The following is a 26,035-nucleotide window of genomic DNA, read 5'->3' as shown; positions in this document are numbered from 1 at the left end:
GGCATACTCTGATGGCAGTGACCTCTTTCAGCAGGATAATGCACCCTGCAACACTGCAGACATTGTCCGGGAATGGTTTGAGGAACATGATGTTTCAAGGTGTTGCCCTGGCCTCAATTCCCCTGATCTCAATCTGATAATTTGCCTCTATGGTGGGATGTGCTGGACCAACAAGTCTGATCCACAGTGGCTCCACCTCACGACTTGCAGGACTTAATTGATCTGCTGCTAATTTCTTGGCACCAGATACCACAGAACACTTTCAGGAGTCTTGTAGAGTCCATGCCTCGTCAGGTCAGTGCTGTTTTGGTGGCACACAGAGGACCATAAAGCAGGTGGACATATACTGTGTATAAAGTGGACAAATATAGCTTTAAAAAGATGTGGAAAGTGCTATACATATCAAAATGACAACATGAAGGGGATCATCCAGCATAATGTGACTTGGCACCAACTCTCTTTCTGATAATCTTCTCCATGTTTCTAAAGCATGGCTTTGGATAATTATCAGAAAAAAATATCTTCAAGGTCAATATCTATGCAAGGTCAACAGAAGACTGTTCAACCAAGCACACCCAAGAGTAAGAACTAAAGTTCAGAAGATTAAGTACCTGTATATGATACTTGAGTCCTCAACACTTCTGTACAGTAGATATGGACAACATAAAACATGTGAAGTGAGATAAAATACAATTTTAAAAAAGGTCAGCTTTCATTTGTGCTGCCTTCATCTCATTCTAAAGATTTCCTGGAAAGAAAATGTCTAAAACAGGGATGTTCTGGCTGGTTCTGGATTGGCAATCATGTGCACAATGCTCAGACAATACCGACTTTACTGGATTGGCCATGATCTCAGGATGAAGGATAGATGAATACTTATAGACCTCCTCTATAGTAAAGAAATGCTTATAAGTCAGCCAATAAAAAGAGAACTTGTTGCCAGGAAGGATGAAACAGCACCATTGTGGAAGAAATGACCATTCCTATGGTGCAAATCCAGTCAGTTATGGCAGAAGGAAGCCTATTACTGTATATATGGACTACTTTAAATAATAAACCAAATCTTTTCTCACAAACCAAAAATACCACTATTAAATGATCTAATAATGGTGAAAAGGGTCCCATTTTATTAAAGTGTTGCTTAGTTTTTATGAACATGTTTATACTGTACATATTTTCCACAGATTTTAAAGATTAAAATGTAGTGACCACTGAAATAATTTTGTCCCTTGACCACCATCAGCAGCAAGTTTTATAGAGACTCGAAAATGGCACGAAAACTGAAACAATGCATGGTCAATCTGGATGAAAATTTGAAAACTGGCTCATTTAAAGTTTTGAATTTTGACTGTTGCGATTCACAATTCAGTGGAAAATTCTGTTGGACTCCAAATAAACCAAACAATCAATTATACTAGCTTTATTCTTAAATGGCTTAAGGTGCACAATGTTATGCAAAGCTTTGATCTGAATTAAAACCCAATACAGATTTATAACACAAACCTCCATAGCATTTTAAAGAGACAGAAGCACAACTAGCCTTGATCATTTCTGAGCATAAATACATACAAGATTTCAACAAGCCTCTGCAAAATATATTGTCCCATCAAAACCTTCTACAGCCAGAAAAATATCCCAAGAAATCCATTCAATTCAAATCTATTTAACCATACATTTTACAGTTTGGACTCAGTCATCAGTACCCACATGAGCTAACCGTTTACTGTAATCAGTGTTGCAAGCCTGTTTCAAGTACATCAAAGCAACTTAAAAAAAAAGGAGTGAATTAAACTGCGGTTAAGGCACAGCTCAATGACAAATTCCCATTGATAAATTGAATTGTGCAGATATAAAGGCATGTCAAGTTCTTGAAACGTGAAACTGAAATTCTGTCAATGTGTCAATTGTCCACATTAAAGTCAGTCATGGAAGACTTTTATGAGGGTGAAAAGTTCAAACACCTTATATATTTACCCATTCTTATTCGTCAAGGTTGCTACTAAAAGTGGGTGTACAACATCAATTTACCATTTGAATACCTGTCAACCACAGTTCAAACAAAGTGCTCGTGATCAAAAGATATAACTCGTGAATTTACACCTTTAAGTAATCAGATAATGGCTGGCAAAAAATGGCCAAAACATATATTACCTTCTTTTTTTTCCTTGTAAAGGTCTCCGTTTGCATGTTTAGTATTATTACTATAGAGATAATGGCAACCTCTGCACCAAACCTTTCAGATGCATTTGAAACACTGATTTGCCATACATAAGAATAGACAACATGTAGATATTTTCAAACTGGCAGCATTTACAATTAAAAACACTTGCGAACATGATATTTTGTCAAAAATTATATATTTATAGAATTTACATATATCATGAATGTATACAATTGACTGGATGATGAAAGCAGATCTCAAACCGACCCCCAATACATATCTCAGTCCAGTTATTTACTCCACAAGAGAGCCACAGCTTTACAAATCCCCACATCATGGTAGTTGAAGTAGCAAAGGCCAGCGAATGTGATGGTCGACAGAATGAAGAGTCCGGCGTTCGCTGCCTTGACTTTGAAGTCTCCGTGGACGTAGTCAGTCAAAACTTGGCCAATCCCCCTGGAAAAGACACAGGACAGTACAGCTTAGCCTTCGGTTTTAAAAGACCTAAGTGTCCATTCATTTCCATGATTAGAAGCTTCATTCATCTATAGTGAATACAAAGAATGGAAGACATCAGTGTTCCCAGATACATTAAAACTGACATAATTCTCCAAAAACGTTCCTGCACCATTCAGTTCAAAGATTAAAGTCTCAAACATTTTTAAAATCTGATTGTTACAGCTAGTCCTTTGCCACATGTATATCTGACCGACATAAAATATATTATACTTTTACACATGGATGCACCATGTAAACCCGAAGATGACTATTGACTCTGCCATACTTAGCAGTGTGGTCATGTCTAAAGGAAGGTTAAATCCTGAAGGGTATTAGAGTCTCCCATGACTTGGCTTTCCAGACCAAAGCAGACACTTTAATTTCATGTCAGATTTTCAGGAATAGTGCAATGTAAGGGCATGTTAAATCTGACCAATCAATTACTCACTAAAGTGACACTTTATCTGGAATTAGACTTGTGCTGCCTTTTGCACTACTAAATGTTAGAGTCTGACCTAATTTACAGTTAATTGATTTGGATTTTCTCATATGGATTTTCCATAATTCTCAAAGCAAAGAAGAAATTAATAGGACAAAATATTCTGATTTCAACATTTTATTTGTTTTAATGCCATCAAGGAGCAGTAAAAATATTATACCAAAAATGATCTTACCAGTGACCATGTAGAGTAAGTGCAGCAGCTAAGGAGTAGTCAACGGCAGGGCCTGGGAAATAATATGCAACAGGCATCATGCCCAGAAGAACTGCACTCAGGACACGCTCTCCTGTCCAGTGCAAGGAAGCAGCTTTGGACCCAGAATCTGTTATAAAAAAAAAGGAACCCATCTACCACATTAGGCAATATCTATCTGCAATAAAGTGTACATTTAAATGGTATATTTCTCTCCTTTGGGTTCCATAAAGCTTTTATAAACCTTATAAAATTCTATTTCACCAGCCCACACTGAAGTTCTCTTGGCAGACAAAGTTCTCTTTCCATCCATTTCGGTTTTTAAAATATCTGTTTACATTATCTGCTTATCTGTTATTACAGTAAGTGGCAGTTCAACCATACTGTACCCTGAAAGAGGGAAAGAAAACAAGCCAAGGAAGTTATTTTAAGGATCTGGAATAAAGCCTCAGTGACCCACTAACTCACACTAACTGGTGCTATTAACCTGTCACTCTGCTATGTTTACTTTGTAGCTCTGTATAACATTGCTTTCAATCCCAACACAACAGTGTTGTTGGGATAAGCTGATACACGTATTACTTACAAATTGAATTAATCAAATTCAAGAAAAACAATCATGGTTAATATTCTGTAACATTTCAACCATAGGAGAATTGCAGGAAAAAAAAATATTATTTTACAACAACTACATTGTCAGCATAGTCAAACAACATTGTGCAGTTGAACAACTACATATAACCAAGTGTGTGTGTGTTTGCAGTATATGCAAGTCTGTGTATATTATCTGCTAACTGAACCCTATAAAGCTGTACGTATCATATTTCATAAAGGATTTTCTAAAAAATGTACATAAACATGATAAATATTTTGCTGAAACCCTGTTGTATGCAATGTATTAAATGTATACTGCCTCCCAGTGAAAGTTTCTTTACGGCTGGAAATAAAATACCTTGAAAAATGTTTGCCTAAAATGCTCGACTTAATATTTTTATTCACATGTCTTTTTTAGGTGACATTTTTGCTGATTTTGATAAAGTAGAAGTACAATAATGTTTATTATCTCCTCAAGTGAGAGAGAGATCTTGTGACACTCTTGTTCACAGATGCATTAAAAACCAGCATTATTTACCCATTGGTCAGTTTAACACAAACATAATAGGTGTAGGCAAAAACTGACATTCCTAATATAAACAAATACTATAAAAATATATATATATATTTTTTAAGTATTAATTTTGTCAATGTTGAGGAAAAACCAAAAGCATTTTGAACAAACTTAAGATTAGGTCTAGTTTTTCCACTGTTTTTAACTCTTAAACGGGTAAAAAATTACCCAAACATAACAGGAGGGTTGGAAGCGACTGATGGGATATCAGCTTCACAGCATGGCATAAAAAAAAAAAACTCATCTCTTTCTTGATCTTTACAATATAAAAAAATGAAAAGAAAAGTACAACGATATGAAACACCAACCGTAGTTAGAGGGTGTTGCATGTATCTTAGCTGAGACCATGTATTGACAATCATGATCCTTCTTCTGTATGGCCAAAGGTCTGATTATGGAGGAAGAGTGAAATAAGAGAGCTGGGGAAATAGACAAGAACAACTAATACAAACTCACAATAAAGTTAATATATACAGGATACAGGAAATCATTTTGCATAGAACCTTCAGAATTATCATTCCAAGAATCCAAAACCAGCTATGGCTACATCATGATGTGACCTGAGAAAGTCACAAAATAAGATTTTAAACGTTGTAGTTTTTTTTTTTTTTTTATAAATAAGATCAGTCGTAATATAGGACAATCCTCTGACATGAGAAGTCATTTAGAAATGGCCAACAGAAATGGATACGAGGTAAGAAAATGACTTAACTTAAAGCACCTCTACAGCCTGTGTAAATGACATGGTGAGCTGGGTAAATTATCGCTTTGAACACAGGCCATAATGTACAAGAGATTACAGATATTGTCAAAATAAAACACAAAAATCGTCTGATAATTGCTGTTCTTGCAAATCTGATACTCATTCTTAACCAGTATTTACATTTTATCTGCTAGTATTAACGGTGCTGTCAGCCTTAATGTGTTTCCTAGAGTTATTTTGAATAATTATCTAGCATTTTAAAGTCATTTTTGCAAAGAAAAGACGACAAGCTTGAAAATATTTTTGCATGAAGTTGGAATACTAGCTGAGATTCACATGAAACGTCAAAGCAGACTGATTTCTATTAATTACGACTTCAAAGAACACAATAACAACGCTAAACAGATGAAGTACGGAGTATGGTTTATAAAAAATTATAATAATTAAAAAAAAAAATACAGATACTTACGCCTGACACCTCTGTTGCAAACTGAACGTATCCTGATAAAAGCCGCCATGATTATCACAAACAACCCAAGGTCAGTGGAATAACCCGGATGTACTTTAATGCTGCGTGACCGCTGTGGCGAAATTAAAACTTCATGAGCTATTAAAAAAATCAAATAAAATATCAGATTTAACTTTATTCCATTTCTTGTACTCTGATCATGTTCCTGTCTAAACATACGCTTCAGTTTCTGACCTGGAATGGACTTACTTGCACCACTGCATCCGCGTTCATGTAGTGCGGCTCATTTCTGGTTACAACGTTCAGTGCAACAACGTGCAGAGATTTATCCATGGGAAGGCAGATTATCAGAGCCGGCCCAAGGCATAAGCGAACTAAGCGGCTGCTTAGGGCCCCGGTGGCCACCAGGGGGCCCCCAAGAGCACATACTTTTTCTTTTTTTTTTTTTTGTGTGATTATACTGTCAATGGACAATGCAATATTAAATGCAATATTATGTTAACAGGCTGCAGGATGCAAGCACCTTCAGACAGCAAAACAGCAATGTCACAAAAAAGGACATATCCTCTGGTGCAAAGAAAAGGAAAAAGAAGAAAAAAGAGGGAGAGAAAAAAACAGCATGATAAAGGTATGTTAAGTAGCTAGGCTGTTAAGAGCTAACATTAGCTGGCTAGTTAGTTAACATAGCCTTTGTAGAATATCTGCTTTTTTAGGAAAGTTTGATTAAACATCAGTAAATAGCCTTGACATCTTAATATATTATAGTACAACATATTACTTAGCAAGTTTAGATTAAAGTTTTTGTCTTCTGTGTAAAAATAACTTTACTGTGTATATATTTTTTGTAATAAAAATAAGCTTCTGTTCCATAAACTTTGTACTGATAAGAACTTAACATTATTTACATTAGTCTACCATTTGGGGGTCTTTGCTATTATATTCCAATATCATTATGCCTCAGTTAGCTAGTTATAGATTAAGAGTTGTTGTTTAGGTGTACAGATGGCTTGCTGCTGTGTATAATAATTTGTGTTGAGAAAATAACATATTTTGTCAAATATTCTGTCAAATATGTACTCTTATGAAACATCCCTAGGAGCACTGTTGAAATATTTTGGACGTGGGGCACAACGAACGCCACCTGCCCCAAGTGCCAGTGCTACAGCTGATGATGATTTTTCAACAATCCCAGATCAATATATTTATATGGATAAACCATGCCTTTGTTTTTGACAGACAGTTGCATTACATCTAACATGGCTAGCTTTTATTATTATTTTCATCTTTCATCAGGTCCATCCTCTGCATGCGAGGAGCACTTCCCAGCATGTACATCCACTGATGTGGTCATCTATCCTGTCTGACTCAGAAAGGACTGATCTTGTAAGCAGAGGGTCACTGGCTATAAAGTAAAACTTCACATTCCCTGAAAAACCTGATGGCCGAAGCTTCCACTACACCTACAGAAAGTTCATTAATGGGGAAATAATGTAAGAGGAGCTGCTCACTTATTTAAAAAGAAATGATACTGTCTACAGCTTCTGCTGCTAATTGTTCTGTAGGAAGTACACAAAATTGGTAACAGATGGACAGCAAGATTGGGTAAATATAGGTGTGCTACTGTCACATTTAAAACCGTAGAAGGGTAAAATCATGCCAGGCAGACATTGGTATGTTGTAAGCAACACAGCTACAACTAATAAAATTGATAAGGGGTGTGTTAGATTTATAGTGTGCGAATAATCAAGCATTGACAATATTCAATCATATTGGCGGCACCGAGGGGCCCCCAAATCAAATTCTGCTTAGGGCCCCATAAAGGCTTGGGCCGGCCCTGCAGATTATTATTATTATTATTTTTAGGGCTGTCAGTTGATTAAATAAATAAATCATATTTCTGGCGCTAATGTAACTTCTCAATTTTATAATTGGCCTATACAAATATATTTTTCTTTTTCAAATGTAACTGAACTCAAAAACGTACAGTTGAAGTCACAAGTTTACATATACGTAGGTTTGAAGTCATTAAAACGTATTTTTTAACCACTCCACAGATTTCATATGCGCAATATCGTTTTGGCAAGTCGTTTAGGACATTATTAAAAGACGATTCGGCTGCTTAAATCTGCCTTCCTCATAGTCAGTTTTCAATCAGGAGATTAAATCACCGGTGGGAAGAAATACACAGAATGTCACAAGCAGTTCTTCGGTTTATTAAAACTAAAGCAAGCAACGGGTTTATGGTTCTTGTCACACAAGGCTGTTATACACACACACACACACACACACACACACACACACACACCCCCGAACTTTCTCAATCCTCCATATATGGGTTTGTTTCCTCTCACTTACTGAAGTACATTATTATCAAGTTCAAATTGCTCAAGACAAAACAAAGCAGATAAGCAAGCATCAGCATAAAAGGTCACATTGTCCCATCTTTGAGACCTTTTTCTCACAGACATCTTTGTGACTGACACAAGCAAATTTTCCAACAATTGTTTACGGCCAGCTTGTTTCACTTTTAATTGACTATTTCACAAATCCAGTGGGTCAGAAGTTTACATACACTAAGTTAACTGTGCCTTTAAGCAGCTTCGAAAATTCCAGAAAAGTATGTCAAGCCTTTAGACAATTAGGCAATTAGCTTCTGATAGGCTAATTGGAGTCACCTGGAGGTGTACCTGTGGATGTATTTTAAGGCCTATCTTCAAACTCTGCCTCTTTGCTTGACATCATGGGAAAATAGAAATAAATCAGCCAAGGCCACAGACTAAATAAATAAATAAATAAATAAATAAATTGTGCACCTCCACAAGTCTGGTTTATCCTTGGGAGCAATTTCCAATTGCCTGAAGGTACCACGTTCATCTGTATGAAAAATAGTACACAAGTATAAACACCATGGGATCATACCACTCAGGAAGAAGCCTCATTCTGTCTCCTAGAGATAAACGTAATTTGTGCGAAAAGTGTAAATCAATCCCAGAACAACAGCAAAGGACCTTGTGAAGATGCTGGTGGAAACAGGTAGACAAGTATCTATATCCATAGTAAAATGAGTCCTATAACATCCTGAAAGTATGCTCCGCAATAAAGAAGCCACTGCTCCAAAAACCAGACAACTGTTTGCAAGTGCACATGGGGACAAAGATCTTTTGGAAAAATGTCCTCTGGTCTGATGAAACAAAAATTTAACTGGTTGGCGATAATAACCATTGTTATGTTTGGAGGAAAAAGGGTGACGCTTGCAAGCGGATAAATTTGCAGGCAGAACTGAAAAAAGCATGTGTGAGCAAGGAGGCCTAAAAACCTGACTCAGTTACACCAGTCCTGTCTGGAGGAATGAACAAAATTCCAGCAACTTAATGTGAGAAACTTGTGGAAGGCTACTGAAAACATTTGACCTAAGATAAACAATTTAAAGGCAATACGACCAAATACTAATAAAGTGTACGTAAACTTCAATGTGATGAAAGAAATAAGAGCTGAAATAAATAATTCTCTCTACTATTATTCTGACATTTTCATTCATAAAATAGTAGTGATCCTAACTGACCTAAGACAGGGAATGTCTTATCGGGAATTATAAAAAACTGGGTTTAAATGTATTTGGTGGTGTATGTAAACTTCTGACTTCAGCTGTATAACATGCAACAGTCTGGCCATTTCATTAACACGTTTCATTTATTGATGACATTTCATACCAGTCGAGTTTTAATGATAAATTCCAACATACACCAATTGCAAATGATTTTCTTTGGATAAATATCCAGATGTATTTATTTATAAATACATTAGCTGTTATCGAATATGCTTTAAAACGGAAGACGTTGTATTAAGTTAAATAACTGCACAAAATACTGTACTTTTAACCACACTACATATATTTAATCTATTTCAAACATTATAACTCCTTATCTTCAGCAGCTCATGGATTTACATTTCAACATTTATTGATATACAGTACTTTTCAGTGAAACAGTGACAAAATAAGGATTAAAGCATTTATTAAAAACAAGTTGATGCATGCATTCATCGTGTCTTTCTCCTTCTTTTCCCTCGAGCATTTTGGAAGTGTTAATGCCAACGGCATAATTTTTCCCGAAGGTGAGTATTTTTGGAGGAATTATGATATTTCAACCTCAGTTCCTAATACATCTATAATACACTGTGCACACAAAATAGTTACACTCAGGACCTTAAGGACAAAAATGTCAACATTAAAACTTTGTTTTTGATCCCAGTGCCATTAAAACGTAAAATTATGAATTATATGATATTGTGCTTTCATTCCGAAGCCCTGGCTTAAAAATTTATTTATTTCATATTTTCCACCAGAGGGCGCCCTTTTCCTCATGTTTAGCCTATGGAGCAAATACATGCTTTTTCCTGTTTTCTCTTTGCGATATTATAGAGCACTGCAGGCCAATTGAAAAAATTATGCAACTAAAATTGTGTGGGTGTATATGTATGGATGTCAGAGTGTTTTGTATGTGTGAATTGAGAAATTTGTGTGTATAAAACAACAGTGGCATTATGTTAACAAACTGGCATTTAAAGGGTTAAAATCTTGAAAAGTTATGATTAGGACTTAAAGAAATTTACTCAATGAAATTGGAAAATAATAGTAATATATAATATTATTATGGCAGTTTTTTGACGTGGACATTTTTGTCCTCTAAGGACTACTGAGTAACTTTTTTATTATTATTGATGCACAAGGGTAATTTATAGTAAAAAAAAAAAAAGGATTGAAATATTGATCTGTTTCACACCCAAAAACTGATTTCAGAAGTTTATTAATAAACCACTGGAGTCGTATGGATTACTTTTATGTTTCCTTTATGTGATTTTTGGCGCTTCAAAGGTCTCTGCAAGCCCCCCGAACTTCCAATCTTACCTCCCCAATATGCACTTAATGAGCTCCAGCCCTCTATTGGAGCTCATGGCCTCATTACGTCTGGCGGCTCTGATGATGGGGATGATGCTGTGTCCGTCACAGCTTCAGGTGAGTGGTCCAATGAGGATGTTGCCATCCCTTCCCCCAGCAAGGGTGAGGAGCATGCACACACCACTAACAAGGAGCTTCTTCGCATCCTTGCGAGGGCACTTGAGGAGCTCGGTCTTGAGTGGTGCCCTCCAAAAGATACATCTTGCCTGGATGATTGATTTTTGCAAACTGGCCATCGTCAATGGTAGTGCACCATTCTTACCTGAGGTCCACACGGAATTCACAAAGACCCGACGTGAGCCCTAATCGTTGCGCCCTCAGATCGGAGGAGCTGCTGTTCACACTAAAGTGGACCATGGCGAAGAACCATTTGCAGCCTGAATACTGCCATGGGATGGAAATCCCACTCTAGCCACCCCTCCAAGCCATGTTGACTGACGTTGGCAAAGCTGATTAAGAAATTCACAGTATAGTAGTGTTCAAGTTTTTCAGGCCAAGCTCCTCAAACAAATGGGCGAACAAGGCCCCGATGTTTGGGCAAAAAGCACACTTTCCCCCAGTTAGCAAATCCCCTTTTTAGGAGTTTGTCTCAACTCCATGAGCATGCGCACGCACCTCATGAACGAGCGTGTACAGACAATTCCTCAATGTCTGTCTATGTTCAAACAGGAAAACATTACCACTGAAGTCATTTCAGAGTAATTACCGTTAGTTCTGTTACACATGAGACCTCTTCAGTACTGGCTCAAGCGACATGTACCAATACGAGCCTGGAGCCACAGGCGCATGCACATTGCAGTGGCTCGCCACTGCCTGGCTGCTTCAGCACCACTGACAATGCCGGCCTTCTGCCAATAGGGTGTTATGCTGGGTCAGATTTTCAGAAAGATAGTGGTAACCAAAGAGGCATCCAACACATGTTTGGGTGCGGTGTGCGATGGACGCTCATCTTTTGTGCAAAGCAAGAGTGTCACATCAGCTGCCTACAACTACTGGCTGTCTTTCTAGCTTTGAGGGCTTTTCATTGCGACATTGTGAATCACCATGTTCTGATTCTTTCAGACAACAAAACAGTAGAGGTGTACATAAATCAGCAGGGCGGACTCTGAACACCATTTTACAGGCTAGAGCACCATCCACGAGACGCCTCTATACACTTAAATGGTGCGTGTTTGTGAATTTGTGCTCTTCGCATGGTAAAGACCCGGTAAATTGCCCCCTAGCTGAGATTCTGACATCCTTTCCAGAGTGGAGAGATGCTGGTCTTACCCCATCAATGGTCAAGGTTTATATAGCGGATATTTCAGTATACCACGCCCCAGAGGCTGGCTCCTCAATAGGCAAACATGATCTAGACATTAAGTTCCTTAGGGGAGTGAGGTGTTTGAACCCCCCTCGTCCTGCTATGGTACTGACTTTGGACTTGGTGCTGAAGGCACTCACAAACTTTGAAAAATGAGCCATTGGATTCTGTTGAGTTGTGGGTGCTTTCCTTAAAGACCGCACTCCTATTGGCACAAGCACTCCCATAATAAATCCTACTTTTCTAGCATGGTTGTGAAAGGCTTAAAAAACCATACTGTGTACATCTACATGGTTCATATAGATTCCCAGACTATATTAATTTCCATCTGGTGTCCGCCACGTGGAACTATTCATTACATATACACTTAGATAAGTCTTACAAGTCATTGGCCTCTAACTCCTTATTTATTTCTCTGTTAAGTGTTATACTTCTGGGGGTGTGACATCACGTAGTGCAGTGTGATGGGATACTGTTCCCCATAGTGCTTACAGCAATGTCGAGTGAACTGAATCGAAAGGGAATGTCTCCGGTTACACATGTAATCTTGGTTCCCTGAGATGAAGGGAACGAGACATTGCTAAATCTAGCCACACTACTACTTCAGCGTTTCAAGATTCAGGTGACTCACTCTTGTTCCTCAGTCAGAAATTCCTCCATTATGAAGAAATGGAGATTGAGTGCCCATTCACAGTATATAGGCCAACTGTAAGCCTAAAGGGTCGGGGCTCAAACACATTGCAAATCATAAGATTAGCGTGATTGAATAAAGGTTTCAATCAGGTTGTCTAGGAAGGACTCCCCACAATGCTTACAGCAATGTCTCATTCCCTTCATCTCAGGAAACCGGAGATGTTTTACCATATATTAATCATGCAAATCTTGTGGTTACAATAGTTTAAAATCACATTAACCACAAAAATATTATTTTTACTAGCATAGCTTTTGTTTTCCTGTGGGCTATTAGTAGGCCTATGATTTTACTATGAATATCAAGGTTAAAATATTGTTATTTTATTAAAACCATGGTAAATTAATTTCAAGGGTATGCAAAACTTATTGCGAGGGCATGCAAAACTAAGAAAACAATTCCCACCCTGTCCTCTAAGGTGCTCTCTATTGTAGACTATTAAATAATAAATAAGAAAATACAATTTTTAAAAACAAAAACAGTGTTTATTCATCTCTGAAAAACATTTGTATCATTTATTTATGTATTCACTCAACTTGAAAATCAACATAAATCACATAAATACTACACCAAGAAATTAATAAATACAAAAATTATCTAACAATACTGTTTACAGTATTTATTAAAAGGTAGCATTCTTTTTTACGGTGATCTGAAAGACATTTTAAGTTCATTGAAAAATATTCTGAATTAAGATCAAGTCTGAAACTTGTTTTTGTATAGTTTGGCAGTATTTTTGGATGATATATGTTGACAGTTAGAAAAAGAAAGCTGGATCATGGTTAAGGTTACATTTGTGTATTAAATATCATGATTATCTCTCTATAAGCTTAGAAGGTCACTATAACAGGGTTGCCAACTCTCACGCATCTGGCGTGACACTCACGCATTCAGCCTCAATCTCACGGTGAGGCTGAATGCGTGAGTGTCACGCCAGATGCGTGAGAGTTGGCAACCCTGCTATAATATAATGTTTCTTAGATTTAAGTGTTAAAACCTGGTAACTAAAATTAATTTCACAAAAAAATAAAAAGTTTGTCTGTCTATATGATTACTCATTAGATGTTGTATCTGTAAGGAAATAAATACTTGAATATTCTTGACTGTATCCTAATTATATAAGCATTACTGAAGGACATACCATAATGTTTCATTTGCATTCATTTGTTTCCTACTTTACATTGTTATTTATATCCTTTGCTGCTCTTAGAGCAGATTTTATGGCAGTCTCAATCCAAGCATGGGGTCTGGCTGTATGCTCTCCGGCGAAGTGAATCCTCCCCTCATTCTGAGCTAGAATTTGGTCATAGTCTATCATCTGATATGGAGTGGAGATGGCAAAGGCACCATGGCTATAAGGATCCATTCCCCACTTTTTCACAACACCCCCCGTGCAGAGATGGCGGATGTGTTCTCCATGGATCTTCACCAAGTCATTCAATACCAGAGCCTTCAATTCATCATCCGGTATGGTCTGGAGGAGTGCAGCATCATCTGAGGAGGTGTAAGATGCTAACACGGCCCCCCCTGATATCCCGGGGAAGCTATGGCTGGGGTAGTGAATGAACCGTGACGGCAGATCTGTGATGCTTTTACCACCCTTAATGCCATCATCATTCTCCCAGAACCTTTTGCTGAAACTTAGCACCACTTTGGTTGAGCTAGAATAGTGCAGTGATCGCAGCGCTTCCATCTTTAAAGACGATAAAGGTGGATTAAAATCCGTTAAGAGTGTTGCTTTGGCCGTGGCTGTCACTAAGACATAATCAGCAGTTATGTTGGTGAGAGTGGAGGGGTTACGACAGTCTTGGTACGAAACTGTTACATTGTTCTCCGTTCGACTGATGGCCTGGACTTTTGACTTCAGAAGAATTGTAGCATTTAGCACAGCGTAGAATGCTTCCGAGAATGAATCAAAGCCACCTTTAAATTCATGATACCTGAAAAACAGTATTGTTTGCCATCATTTGTGTACATTTACAGCCTAAAGTCTATTTATGTGACATGTAGAAGTAAGTAGTTTGGAGTAGTGACCATAATATCTTACATTTCGTTGTCGGATATATCATACTGAATGTAAAGCATTTCAGTGAGGCCTACGTAGTAGAAGCTGTTCTCATTTAGGACATCTCCAATCATTCGTAAAGCTCCTCTACTTAAATTTCCCACATTCACTAAATACTCCTGTTGCAGACAAGATTTAATTATTAACTATACTTGGACCGTAAAAGTTAATTGTAAATAAAAAAGTAATTCTGAAGACATCTTACTGGTATATTACCTTAACAGAGTATGAATCATATTTCTCCAGCATTTTCTTACAGCCCATTTTCTGCAGATCATCTTTTAACTAATAAAGACCCATTAATAAAAAAGAAAGAAATTATCAAATGAGGACAGAAAAGAATAAAATACGAATAAACTATAAAAAATAAAAAAAAAGAGTTATCGTGTTCTGACTCTAACCAAAAAAATCCCAAAAACGTTTTGCTGGAAAGATAGATGTATTTTTAAATAAGCTAAAAGTCTTTTTTTAACTCACCTTGCCCAGTGCTATGTTAAATAGTTGACTGGCACTTTTCCCCTTCTCCCATTCATTCAAAGTGTAGTTGAGAACATCTGGGTTCTGCCTGACGGTGTAGGTTTTGTGACGCATGCCATTTATTAAATAGTAAGTGTTATTGTCTTCCTGCACAAATGTCCCAAGCTTCAGCCTCAACTTTTCTGCTAATGTCAAGATAATCCTTTGAAGTAAATGAGATCATAAAAACAAGTTAATCAAGTCAGCTTCTTAGTTCCAAGCAATTCACAAATATCTTCAGCTCCACCTTGTGATCACCAGAGTTCATTGTCATGTGGGTGATTGGTTTCTTCAGTCTCATCTAAGACAATTTTTTTGCTCACCAATATATAGTCAAATCAATTTTATTTATATATGTTTTACACAATACACATCATTCTAAAGCAGCTTTAGAGAAAATAGGCCTTGGTTTCCATTATCTTACTTGCAAAGTCTATGTTGTTGTAAACTGTATAGCTATGACTATTCCTAGTACTCCTGGTTATTATTTTAATGTTGTATATACTGTTTTTATTTATTTAGATGATCTGTTTATAATTTTGTATTTCCCATTAATTGACTTTCAACCCATACCTGCACTTTCATTTTAGTCATGTTGCATTACTCTTAGATAAGTCTTTCAAGTCATTGGCCTCTAACTCCTTAATTATATCTCTATTAAGTGTTGTGGCGGGAGTGGTGGTGGTGTAGTGGGCTAATGCACACAACTGTTAATCAGAAGATTGCTGGTTCAGCCCCCACAGCCACAACCATTGTGTCCTTGAGCAAGGCACTTAACTCCAGGTTGCTCCGGGGGGATTGTCCCTGTAATAAGTGCACTGTGTACATCTACATGGTTCATATAGATTCCCAGACTATATTAATTTCCATCTGGTGTCCGCCACGTGGAACTATTCATTACATATACACTTAGATAAGTCTTACAAGTCATTGGCCTCTAACTCCTTATTTATATCTCTGTTAAGTGTTATACTTCTGGGGGTGTGACATCACGTAGTGCAGTGTGATGGGATACTGTTCCCCATAGTGCTTACAGCAATGTCGAGTGAACTGAATCGAAAGGGAATGTCTCCGGTTACACATGTAATCTCGGTTCCCTGAGATGAAGGGAACGAGACATTGCTAAATCTAGCCACACTACTACTTCAGCGTTTGTGCAGTTTTTTTTTTTTTTTTTTGTGCTTTTACCTTCAGAAATGCATTGAGGTGAAAAAAGTCTGCGGTGATCTGACACAGATACAGGATATTATCTTACTTGTGAAAATGTGGGATCCTCATGGCACCGAGTTCCGCATACCAGCTCTCTTTCTCATCTCTATATGTTAGAATTCTTCCACCTATACGTTGACTGGCCTCAATAATTGTCACCTATAAGAGTAGAGAGAAAAAAGAATAAGCAATAGTACAACAAAGCTGACAATCTAAACAACAATACTTTATGTTAGAAAATTATATTATATTATAAATATTGAATTTAATTCATTCTTTTGCATTCAAAATAATCCCATATATGCTAATGTGGTTATGTATGTTACCTTGATTACTTGTAAGTTTGTTTCAAATATTATTATATCTTCTAATGTTTTTTTTTGGGGCGGCTGAGAAAATCCTTGTTGTCATTTTGGATCTAGCGGAAAGTACCAGTTTCTATGTTTGGTCACAATACCTCAGAAATGGCAATGACAGAAATTGAGAAATTCATGAATATCTATGTCATGCGTCTTAAGTGGAAGTGGTTAGAATGAATTAAATCTGGCAATAGATAGCTGATAATGCTAAAAACCTTTAAATGTCACGTGTGAAACAAAATAAAACAAAACATCTCCAACTATTTTTGCACATCTCTCTGACAGAGAGACATTATTTTCTCCACATTCATTATTCTACGTTTATAGAGCCCTATCAATCTCATTATTTACTTGGGACCCTTTTTGGAGTCTGTATAGTTCATCTTAAACAGAAACTATGGACAACTAAAATGTACTCTGTCCCTCTGTCATAGACAATGAACATGGGTTAGCTGAGAATTGCACATCAACAAGATTGAACATGTTGGCTACGGATGATTCTGAGACCTTGTGTCCTGCATCTTCCAGAAACTTAGCAGCAGTAAGTCCAGCAGCACCTGCGCCAACAATTATCACATGCTGAGGAGTTTTCGTTGGAGGGAGACCATGTTCCGTTATCCACAGAAGCTCATCATAATTAGGGTCTTGTAAACATTTTAAAAGAGGATCGTCTGAATTTCCACTGACACGGTACGTGAGAACCAAGATCAGGGCCATCATTGCAAATACTGCAGACAAAAAATTACAATGTAAAACAGTACAAGAAAACAGGAGGGTCAATTGGACAGAGCAGAGATTTCTGAAGTTCTAAGTTTAGGATTTTTATTTAGTGTCCTACTAAATGTTTACGTAGTAAAGGAATATTCCGGATTCAATACAAGTTATGCTCAAACAGCAGCATTTGTGGCATAATACTGATTACCACACAAATACATTTTCAACTTACCCATCCTTTTCTTAAAAAAAAGCAAATATCTGGGATCCAGTGAGGCACTTACAACGGAATTCAATGGGACCAATCCGTAAACATTAAAATACTCACTGTTTCAAAGTAAAGCTACAAGACATGAACAAAATGTGTGTTAATATCATTTTTGCGTGATAAAACCGCTTACTAACCTTTTCTGTGTAAAGTTATAGGCCTAAACAATTTGACAACTTCATTGACATGACGATGTAATGTCAACAAATCTTAAACAACTGTAAATATAACGATTTAAACAACTTTACAGCTCAAATAATACATACATTTTAACAGAAGAATGAATGTGCTTTTACAAAATTATGAAATTCACATTTCTGTCTTTAAACCCTCCAAATATTGGCCCTATTCACTTAAGTCACTCATAAGCTCAATTTTTTTTTACATTTTTTTTTAGAAAAGGAGGGACGAGTCCAAATAAAATGTTTTTATTATAAATAAATATAATTAATATTATGTCACAAATGTTGTCGATTGAGATGAACTTGTATTGAACCCGGAATATTGGAATATCCTTTAAAAATTAAAAAGAAAAACTGAGGTTGCAGGTGCAGCCAAACATTATATATATATATATATAAAAGAAGGCGGCTATTATCCCATTTACTCAATACAGGAACATTTCTCCTCATGTGACGTGGTTTCGGTTTACTTTCTTCTGCACGTCTTTTTTTATGAATGGGAAAGATTTACGGTGCACCTCTTTCGCCTCTTTTGGTGTCACAAATGAGAATGTATGCCTCCACAATTGATTTAAACAAAACATTATAAACAAATCAAAAGGATATGTCACTTCAGTACTCACAGTATTCACACATGGTAAAGTTTTTTAACATTTTGAAGTAAGCGCGCCAAAAGCCGGAGGGTCTCGCGCAGGTTCTCTCGCGCACTGTGGAAAATGAAACCTAAGGAAGAACAGAGACACTTGGGTTTATGGAGAAGCTGTTTTTTTTTTTTTTTTCTTCTTCTTTTTTTTTCTTCTCCCAGCTGAGCAACATAAACACACGTGTGGTTAAAACGGATACTGTATATCACATATCGTAATACAGACTAAATGCGATACATTTAGACTGCCAGGACAATCACATCTAGCCTACTAGATGAATTGACTAATAGGCTACTCACCTTCATAATGTAAAAGATAGTTCAATTATTTTCTTGACCGCTATAGATTAGACATAAATCTGTGAGTTTATGTAGTAATTATAAAAGTGGAATGACTGAAGAGACGGAAAAGATGGATAAACGACAGGCTATTCTAGCTATAAATATGTCTAATGCCTCTCAGGCTATTGAATCATGTGGTGGCTCCTTTATTCTGCAAGAAATATTTTCCCACACAGACTCAAGATTCAATCACACTGAACAAATTAGATTAGTGCGCTTTAGTATTCATTAACATACCTAATTTCCGTCAGAATCAATCATTTCTTATTAAACATTTATGAATGTCTCCTATCGAGTAAGCCATTCACTTTTTGTGTTGTAGAATTTATTATGAACCTTCAAACTCATATGCTAATTTAATGAAGATAGGCAAATCATGTTTGAATTACTTACCAGAGCCCCTACTGCCACTTAGACTGACTGGTCTCAGGATGTGGTCTGGTTTTATACTTGTAGAAATCGAAAGAATGTATATGCAGCCACAAACTTTCCGAGGGTGAATCATAATTGTTATAAAGTTAAAAGTACAACAAAGCACATCTTTATCTCCATCCTATTGGTCAATACGATAGGCCTACAGACAGAAGTCTTTACTCTTGGTCACACCTATTTTTTCCCCAAATAACCTCATTCCTCTATTTCTTGGGTAAGATCAAAAGACTGATGATTTCTAACCAAATTGCCTCTCACAGGACTTTATGAGAACTCATGTGAACATGTCAAATCCAGTCTGCAAGTGACATGCTGTTGACCATCTGAAGCCATTCTTCTTTATAACTGCACAATAGATTGTATTATTCGCTGTAATCTGAAGTGGGAAAAGGTTGTAATTCTAAAATGTGGCTCCCCACGAGAAAGTGCATAAATAAAGATCCAATTTATGACACAAAAACAGCATCTCTCACTCGACTATCACTCGTCCTGCCACTGCTGCAGACAGCTCTCACTGGCTCCGTCACTGCTTTAATCATCTTCCTCATGATTCATCATCGTTACTGCGCCTCTCTTGCGATCCGCCACCGTATACACACGCGCAGGAACTGTTTCCATATATTTAAAACATCAAAAAGCATATTCTGTTGCCTACAATCCTGTGTTTTTCTTTTGCACAAGAAAAATGTATACAACCTCACAACAGCTTACATCGCTTCAATGCATGCAGATGTGCACCTTGCACAAAAGTACAAAGAGATATGGTTTACTCTTGAGCAAAGTACTAGCTCATTGCGAATTGTAAATTGTCTGTATGTAGCCTATTGTATTGGGTTTTTTTCTTTCTGTGGAGAGTTCTGTTGTTATTTGTACAAATGCATGTTTCTAGGCCTACTGGTTATGTATGTCATATGTTTGGCCTATTTGCGGTTCAGAAGACACTTTCGTTTCAGCCCCAGCCACACATGCAGTAGCGGATCGTGGCATTGGCAATGGCAACGCTCTCTGGGGCAGCATATATATATATATATATATATTAATATATAGTTACTTCATTTATATATATATTAATTGTCTAGTTATTTTTATATAAAGGGGTAGTTTACCCAAATTGAAAAATGTCTCATCATTTACTCACCCTCATGCCATTCCAGAAACATGGCTTTCTTTCATTTGCAGAATACAAATGAATATTTTCAGAAGAATATGTCAGCTCTTAAGGTCCATAAAATGCAAGTGAATGTTGGCCAGAACTTTTAAGCTCCAAAAAGTACATAAAGGCAGCATAAAATTAATCCACATGACTCCAGTGGTTTAATCCATGTCTTCAGAAGAGACATGATAGATATGGGTGAGAAACAGATCAATATTTAAATCCCTTTTTACTCTAAATCTCCACTTTTAGACGTGAAAGAGAAACTAAACAGGCATCAAATATGACTAAGTATAAAGAGATTTAGAGTATAAAAAGGACTTAAATATTGATCTGTGTCTCATGTTGTTGATATTAAGGGGGGGCACCATGTCGGATCACGCCTAGGGCACCAAGTAAGCCAGAACCGCCTCTGCACACAGGAGTGAAAAGATAATAAAAGCACTTAAACTTCAACTTGCAGATTTAAATTTAAGCTGCTGCAGAGGGCTGTAATAAAGTAATGGGGAGACAGTAAAGCTTAAGTTGTTTACAATAAAACTCTACCATCCACCGATGTCAGTGTGCATATCTATTAATTTTTAATTAAAAAAGGTAGAAAACGTCAGAATTACAAAATGTCTGTTTGTGATTATGCTTACTGTTATTCTGTCCTATTTTATTATTATCATATTTAATTTTATTGTCTGTAATTGTTTAGTGAATTAATGCTTTGGTAATATTGTATGTAAACACAATGATGCCAATAAGGCACTTTTATCAAAATCGAATTGAACTGAGAGAGGGAGAGGGTGTGTGTGTGTGTGTGAGAGAGAGAGAGAGAGAGAGAGAGAGAGAGAGAGAGAGAGAGAGAGAGAGAGAGAGAGAGAGAGAGACTGTTCATTCACATACACTCCTTAAATACTGTATGATTTATACAAACCCAAAGTATTTTTACATATTCATTTATTCAATGTTGTTAACTGCTTTTAGCAATTGCCCTGAACTTTACAGGACAAATATAACTATTGTCATGTAATGTATGCTTCTGTTCATGTGTTGCATTATTGTAAATTCACAATCAAGTATCAATAAAGGCATTCACTGCAAACAACAGTGCTACCTACAATACTAAACAGGACTCAGACTCTGCACTCAAAAATGTATATTATACACATTGCATTTTAATATTAAAATCTCATAATCTTAAAAACATTAATGAACATTTTAAGTTAAGTTAAAATCATTTATGTTGCCAATATTAATTATTTTCCTTAATTTGAGTCATTTTCCCTCAAAATGTTTGTTATATCAAAAATTATTTTGCATAGATCTATTTAATTGAATAGGAGGAACTGGAACACTCAACCAAGGAGCTTTGAGCACTCAACAGTCAACGGATGTAGAAAGGAAGTTCCACCTGAAAGTTAAAAGAGCCAGTAACCTTTTAGATACAGATGTCAACTGTTAGTCAACTCTAGAAAGTGCATGCGCATTAGCTACAAAAGCCGGGAAATTGTGTTTACGTTCCGTCAATGCAAAAAACAAATCTCACCTAAATTGTTATCGTCTACTGCATCGTGGTGTGCCGATATAGTGGCTACATACACCTTTAAGGTGGAGGGGGACAGCCGCCCCTCCAACTTTTCCTGCAGGAAAAGCATATCTTCCGACTCCGCATATCTGAGGGTCTTCACTTCAGGAAGAACACCAATTTGTGAACACATGCCACTTCAGTGCACACAGCTGCCTTGTGGAGGGAGCCCTGGCCTGAGTGATCGTGCTTACCACCGCAGGTGGTAGACCACTTAGGTCTTCCACATCCCATCCAGCGACCAGACATGGAGGTTCCAGAGGTATGGGCACGGGTGCCAGATGGTGTCACATCCCTGAATAAGAAGGTCTTTCCTCAGGGGAATTTTCCAGGGAGGTGGTGTCGAAAGGAGCGTGAGGTCCGAGAACCAAGTCTGGGTGGGCCAGTACAGCGCCACAAGGGTGACTTGTTCCTGGTCTTCCCTGACCTTGCACAGAGCCTGTTCAAGTAGGCTCATATTTGGCCTACCTGTGCTTTGCCGAATCGACTCTAAATCAGCTGGACCACCTGGGGGTGGATTCTCCACTCTCCTCGTTAAGGCTGCCTGGGATGTGAGTGGCCCGCAGTGACCTCCGATGCTACTGACTCCATAGAAGGAGATGGCGAGTTGCGACATGCAACGAGCTCGTAAGCCGCCTTGGCGAGTTATATATGCTACCGTCGCTGTGTTGTCTGTCCGGACCAGCACGTTCTTGCCCTGGATCAATGGCCTCCGCAGGGCGATCAATACTTCCAGCAACTCGAGGCAGTTTGATTTTGCACACGGTGCTCCAACCTAACTTGGAGGTGTCTGTCGTAACCACGACATGCCTGGACACTTGCAATAGGGGCCCAAAAAAAATGCAAGATCTGTCCAAGGGCTGAACGAGTGGCTGCAGATTGGCGTGATGGTACCATGCCCACCTCAAGTTTGCACTTGGCGAACTGAATAACGTAGCAGAGTCGGACAGTCTTTGCCAGCCAACGCAATGGGTTGGAAAACACTAGCCACGCGTCCAAGCCCCAGGCAAGGGGCACTAAGAGGACAGTCGTGTCTGATGTACCTGGGGGTGGGGTTTCACGGCATGGGGGAGCAGGAAACGCCATGTCGAGGAGCGTCGCTTCGTCCCGAGGTGGCTGCACTAAGGGGAACCTCGAATCATTTGCCTTCCTCCACATGCCTGGCATAGGGTGAGTCAGTGACTGAAGAGAAGGGCCTTTTGAGCCGTCCTTAAGACTCGTCACAACCGGCTGGCCGGGGGTGTGGTTTATGTGGTGCAGTCAGATGCCCGAAGGCCCTGGCTGCAAGTGCTCAGTGTACGGTTGCCATGGTAACAGCGGCTGTGGGTACCGGCTGTGTGACCCAAGGTGAGAGGAAACCGCTACTGTCTGTTTCTTCACCACCAAGAACTGCTGGGCGAATTCCTTGACGGTGTCGCCAAAAAAGCCAACCTGGAAGATGGGCACATTCAAGAAGCTCACCTTGTCAGCATCCCTCATCTTGACCAACTTCAGTCATAGGTGGCGTTCCTGGACCAAAAGAGTGGACATTGTCTGCCCGAGTGCCCGCAACCTGACCTTCATCGCCCAGAGAGTTGGTCGCCTAGCGCAGTTTCTGCAACACATCGGGGTCAGAACTACCCTTGTGCAGTCCTTTCAGTGCCTTGGTGTGGTAGACTTGCAGGAGGGCCATGGCATGCAGGGCAGAGCAGCACTACAACCCTTGGAACCAAACGTCAAGACGCGAGTGCTCAGGAACTCTAACCCGACACACGAGGTGGCCCAGGCAAGCATGTCGGTCAGCTCCGTGTCGGCCTCTGACTGGGCCGACACACCCGAAGACGCTAGCCCAATTGCGTCCTTGGCATCCGACATCACCACGGCGCTCTCCGATGCAACGGTCGAAATGTCATTCATCTCACGAGCTCTGAAATAGAAATTAGGCTGGCACTGAGGAGAGCTGTTGTCTCATCCCAGAACTGGAGGGGAACAAATGAGCGTGCTTGGGAATGAGTGGTCTGCGGGGATTACATGGTGGAACTGAACCCATTGGAGCCCCTAAATTGCCTCCAGCGTCAATCGAGCCGGCCTCGTACCCGTAGGTAGAAGGTCCAGTACAGGGGACAGCTGAAGTGGCTTTCCCCCAAAAGAGAGGAAGCCGCAATGTTGCCATGGTCATGTCCTCGCAATGAGAACATGAACCCTCCATGAACGCTTCCTCAACATGTTTATGGCCCAGACACTTGAGACAGCGATGGCCATCAGAGGTGGAGAGGTAATGACCGCACCCAGAAATTACACAAAGACGGAAGGGCATCTTTAGAAAGATGTGTCCTTAAAAAGACTTTGCTCTAATAGAGGAAAAGTTTTTGCTCTTTTGCTCTATATATACACTTTTAGCGCATATCGAAGCATGTGAGAATCCGCTCCAAATGATTCAGTGAGAGAGCGGACCAACGAATTGTACTGAATCACTTCAATAATTTCAGACCGTTTTGCAAGCCCGTTGTGCCCATCTTTTAAAATTCACTTAAAAGATCCAACTCAAAATAATTTCTCATTCGCAAATTGGGGATGGTTAGTTCTATTAAACAGCCAACAGAAATACGGGACACATTTCTCTAAAGTATACTCAGAATGGTGATAAAAACAAAAAACATCCAGTGAGTGGCAGTTCTTTGGACGGAAAAGCCTTGTTAATGAGAGAGGTCAATGGAGAATGGCCAGACTGGTTCAAGCTTATATACAGTAAAGGCTACTGTAACTCAGATAACCACTCTGTATTCAATTGTAGTGAGCAGAATAGCATCTCAGAATGCACAACACGTCGAACCTTGAGGTGGATGGGCTACAACAGCAGAGGATCCCATTGGGCACTTTATTAGGACAAAGTGTTACTAATCAAATGCTCAGTGAGTAAAAGTGAACAGCATATATGCTAATATCATACTATTTGTTTCCCTGCATGTCTCATCCTCAGGATACATATCCAGAGGTTACTAGAGCCTGCCAGATCCCGCTCTGGTCCAGCCCAATGTTCCACTCCTACCGCTGTGTGTTGCTGAGCAATGTCTACTAACTGCAGCCTGTGCCAACCAAACATAACACAACTGCCCAGTTATAATGTGCTTTTATTGTTCTTTCTTAAAAAGAAACCACTCAACATTGCAGACAAAATTTTCACCAATGAAAAAATTATTTATGTATTACCAATGTTTAAACTTTTTACAATTGCTGTCCAAATTACTCAGAATAATGTGATAAACTTGTTTATAATGTGGGTATTAGCAAATTATGTTGCTTAAATTAGTTTTATTCTTTAGTAATGAAGTACCTAATTCAAATTATGCTGTTCACAGCTAGTTTAATTACATTTGAAGGTCTCTTTATTGACCTGTAGTGTATTTCAGTGTGTTGCCATAATCTTAAAATGTTTTGACAGTGAAGAATGGTTTGAAGCAGAAGCTTGAGACAGATTTGTCAACATGCATCTGACAGTCATCTCAACTTTTTTTTCTCCATTATTGTAATAGTTTCCACCGACCTTTGATGCTTCACTTTCTTGTTTTCACATTATTAATTTTTTATGTATACCTAAACTCAGTTAATTTTGTACAAAATTTTCATTTTCAAGATTTCAATTAATCTAAAGTTTGTTTAGTTTGTTTTGAATTTGTTTATTTGTGTCTAAATGTACTGAACTTTCATATATATTCCCTGAGTGCCTTTAACTGCATGTTTACCAATTCATCAGTTTCTTATGATAAATTATTCCTTTATGTAATTAAATCATGAATAAAGTGCTTGTATTACATTAAAGCGCAAAAGAATTAGTTAACAAGTTATATGGTCTGTTGTCAGGATCTGGTTCACAAATGAGGACCCAAACAGGTGAGTGCAAATCAGGTCAGTTTGTAGCCAATAAATGTAAAAGGAATGTTGATAGGGGAGCTGGAAC

At 38.2% G+C, this 26,035-nt stretch overlaps 2 protein-coding genes and 1 pseudogene across 3 annotated transcripts; 1 reads left to right on the top strand and 2 right to left on the bottom strand.

Annotated features, from left to right (window-relative positions):
- Positions 1 to 1,399: 1,399 nt before the first annotated feature.
- On the bottom strand, positions 1,400 to 6,088 carry LOC127629995 (succinate dehydrogenase [ubiquinone] cytochrome b small subunit B, mitochondrial-like). 2 transcript variants are annotated; one of them, XM_052107358.1, is made up of 5 exons: positions 5,941 to 6,088; positions 5,692 to 5,829; positions 4,828 to 4,938; positions 3,334 to 3,481; positions 1,400 to 2,617 (listed from the first exon to the last, which is right to left on the bottom strand). In XM_052107358.1, exons 2-5 carry the CDS (start codon positions 5,738 to 5,740, stop codon positions 2,452 to 2,454), a joined length of 474 nt encoding a protein of 157 aa, XP_051963318.1. In that variant the 5' UTR covers positions 5,741 to 5,829; positions 5,941 to 6,088; the 3' UTR covers positions 1,400 to 2,451. The 2 variants fall into 2 exon arrangements, with proteins under 2 accessions (XP_051963318.1, XP_051963317.1); XM_052107357.1 differs by having other exon boundaries at positions 5,692 to 5,803; positions 5,941 to 5,979.
- A 7,725-nt stretch (positions 6,089 to 13,813) lies between these two features.
- Positions 13,814 to 17,508, bottom strand: LOC127630153 (L-amino-acid oxidase-like). Its single transcript, XM_052107615.1, has 6 exons — positions 17,299 to 17,508; positions 16,479 to 16,591; positions 15,185 to 15,386; positions 14,924 to 14,992; positions 14,690 to 14,826; positions 13,814 to 14,582 (listed from the first exon to the last, which is right to left on the bottom strand). The coding sequence occupies exons 1-6, from the start codon at positions 17,506 to 17,508 to the stop codon at positions 13,814 to 13,816; spliced, it is 1,500 nt and encodes a 499-aa protein (XP_051963575.1).
- Positions 17,509 to 24,331: 6,823 nt separating this feature from the next.
- The window catches only part of LOC127629511 (uncharacterized protein NKAPD1-like), a 5,812-nt pseudogene continuing 4,108 nt past the window's right edge, over positions 24,332 to 26,035 (top strand).

The sequence above is a fragment of the Xyrauchen texanus genome, chromosome 36, assembly GCF_025860055.1.
Source record: "Xyrauchen texanus isolate HMW12.3.18 chromosome 36, RBS_HiC_50CHRs, whole genome shotgun sequence".
In the NCBI taxonomy this organism is placed as follows: domain Eukaryota; kingdom Metazoa; phylum Chordata; class Actinopteri; order Cypriniformes; family Catostomidae; genus Xyrauchen; species Xyrauchen texanus.
Note: the sequence above shows the minus strand (reverse complement) of the source record. Positions and strands in the feature narration are given on the sequence as shown.

Bases quoted from the DNA above. Each gene is read 5' to 3' on its own strand.
- LOC127629995 (XM_052107357.1), bottom strand. From the start codon at position 5,964: ATGAACGCGGATGCAGTGGTGCAA. The intron at 5,804-5,940 runs GTAAGTCCATTC...ATTTCGCCACAG, and splicing joins ACGCGGATGCAGTGGTGCAA to CGGTCACGCAGCATTAAAGT. The intron at 4,939-5,691 runs GTAAGTATCTGT...CTATTTCCCCAG, and splicing joins TTGCAACAGAGGTGTCAGGC to CTCTCTTATTTCACTCTTCC.
- LOC127630153 (XM_052107615.1), bottom strand. From the start codon at position 17,508: ATGGCCCTGATCTTGGTTCTCACGTACCGTGTCAGTGGAAATTCAGAC. The intron at 14,827-14,923 runs GTAATATACCAG...TGTCTGCAACAG, and splicing joins ATGATTCATACTCTGTTAAG to GAGTATTTAGTGAATGTGGG. The intron at 14,583-14,689 runs GTAAGATATTAT...ACTGTTTTTCAG, and splicing joins GATATATCCGACAACGAAAT to GTATCATGAATTTAAAGGTG.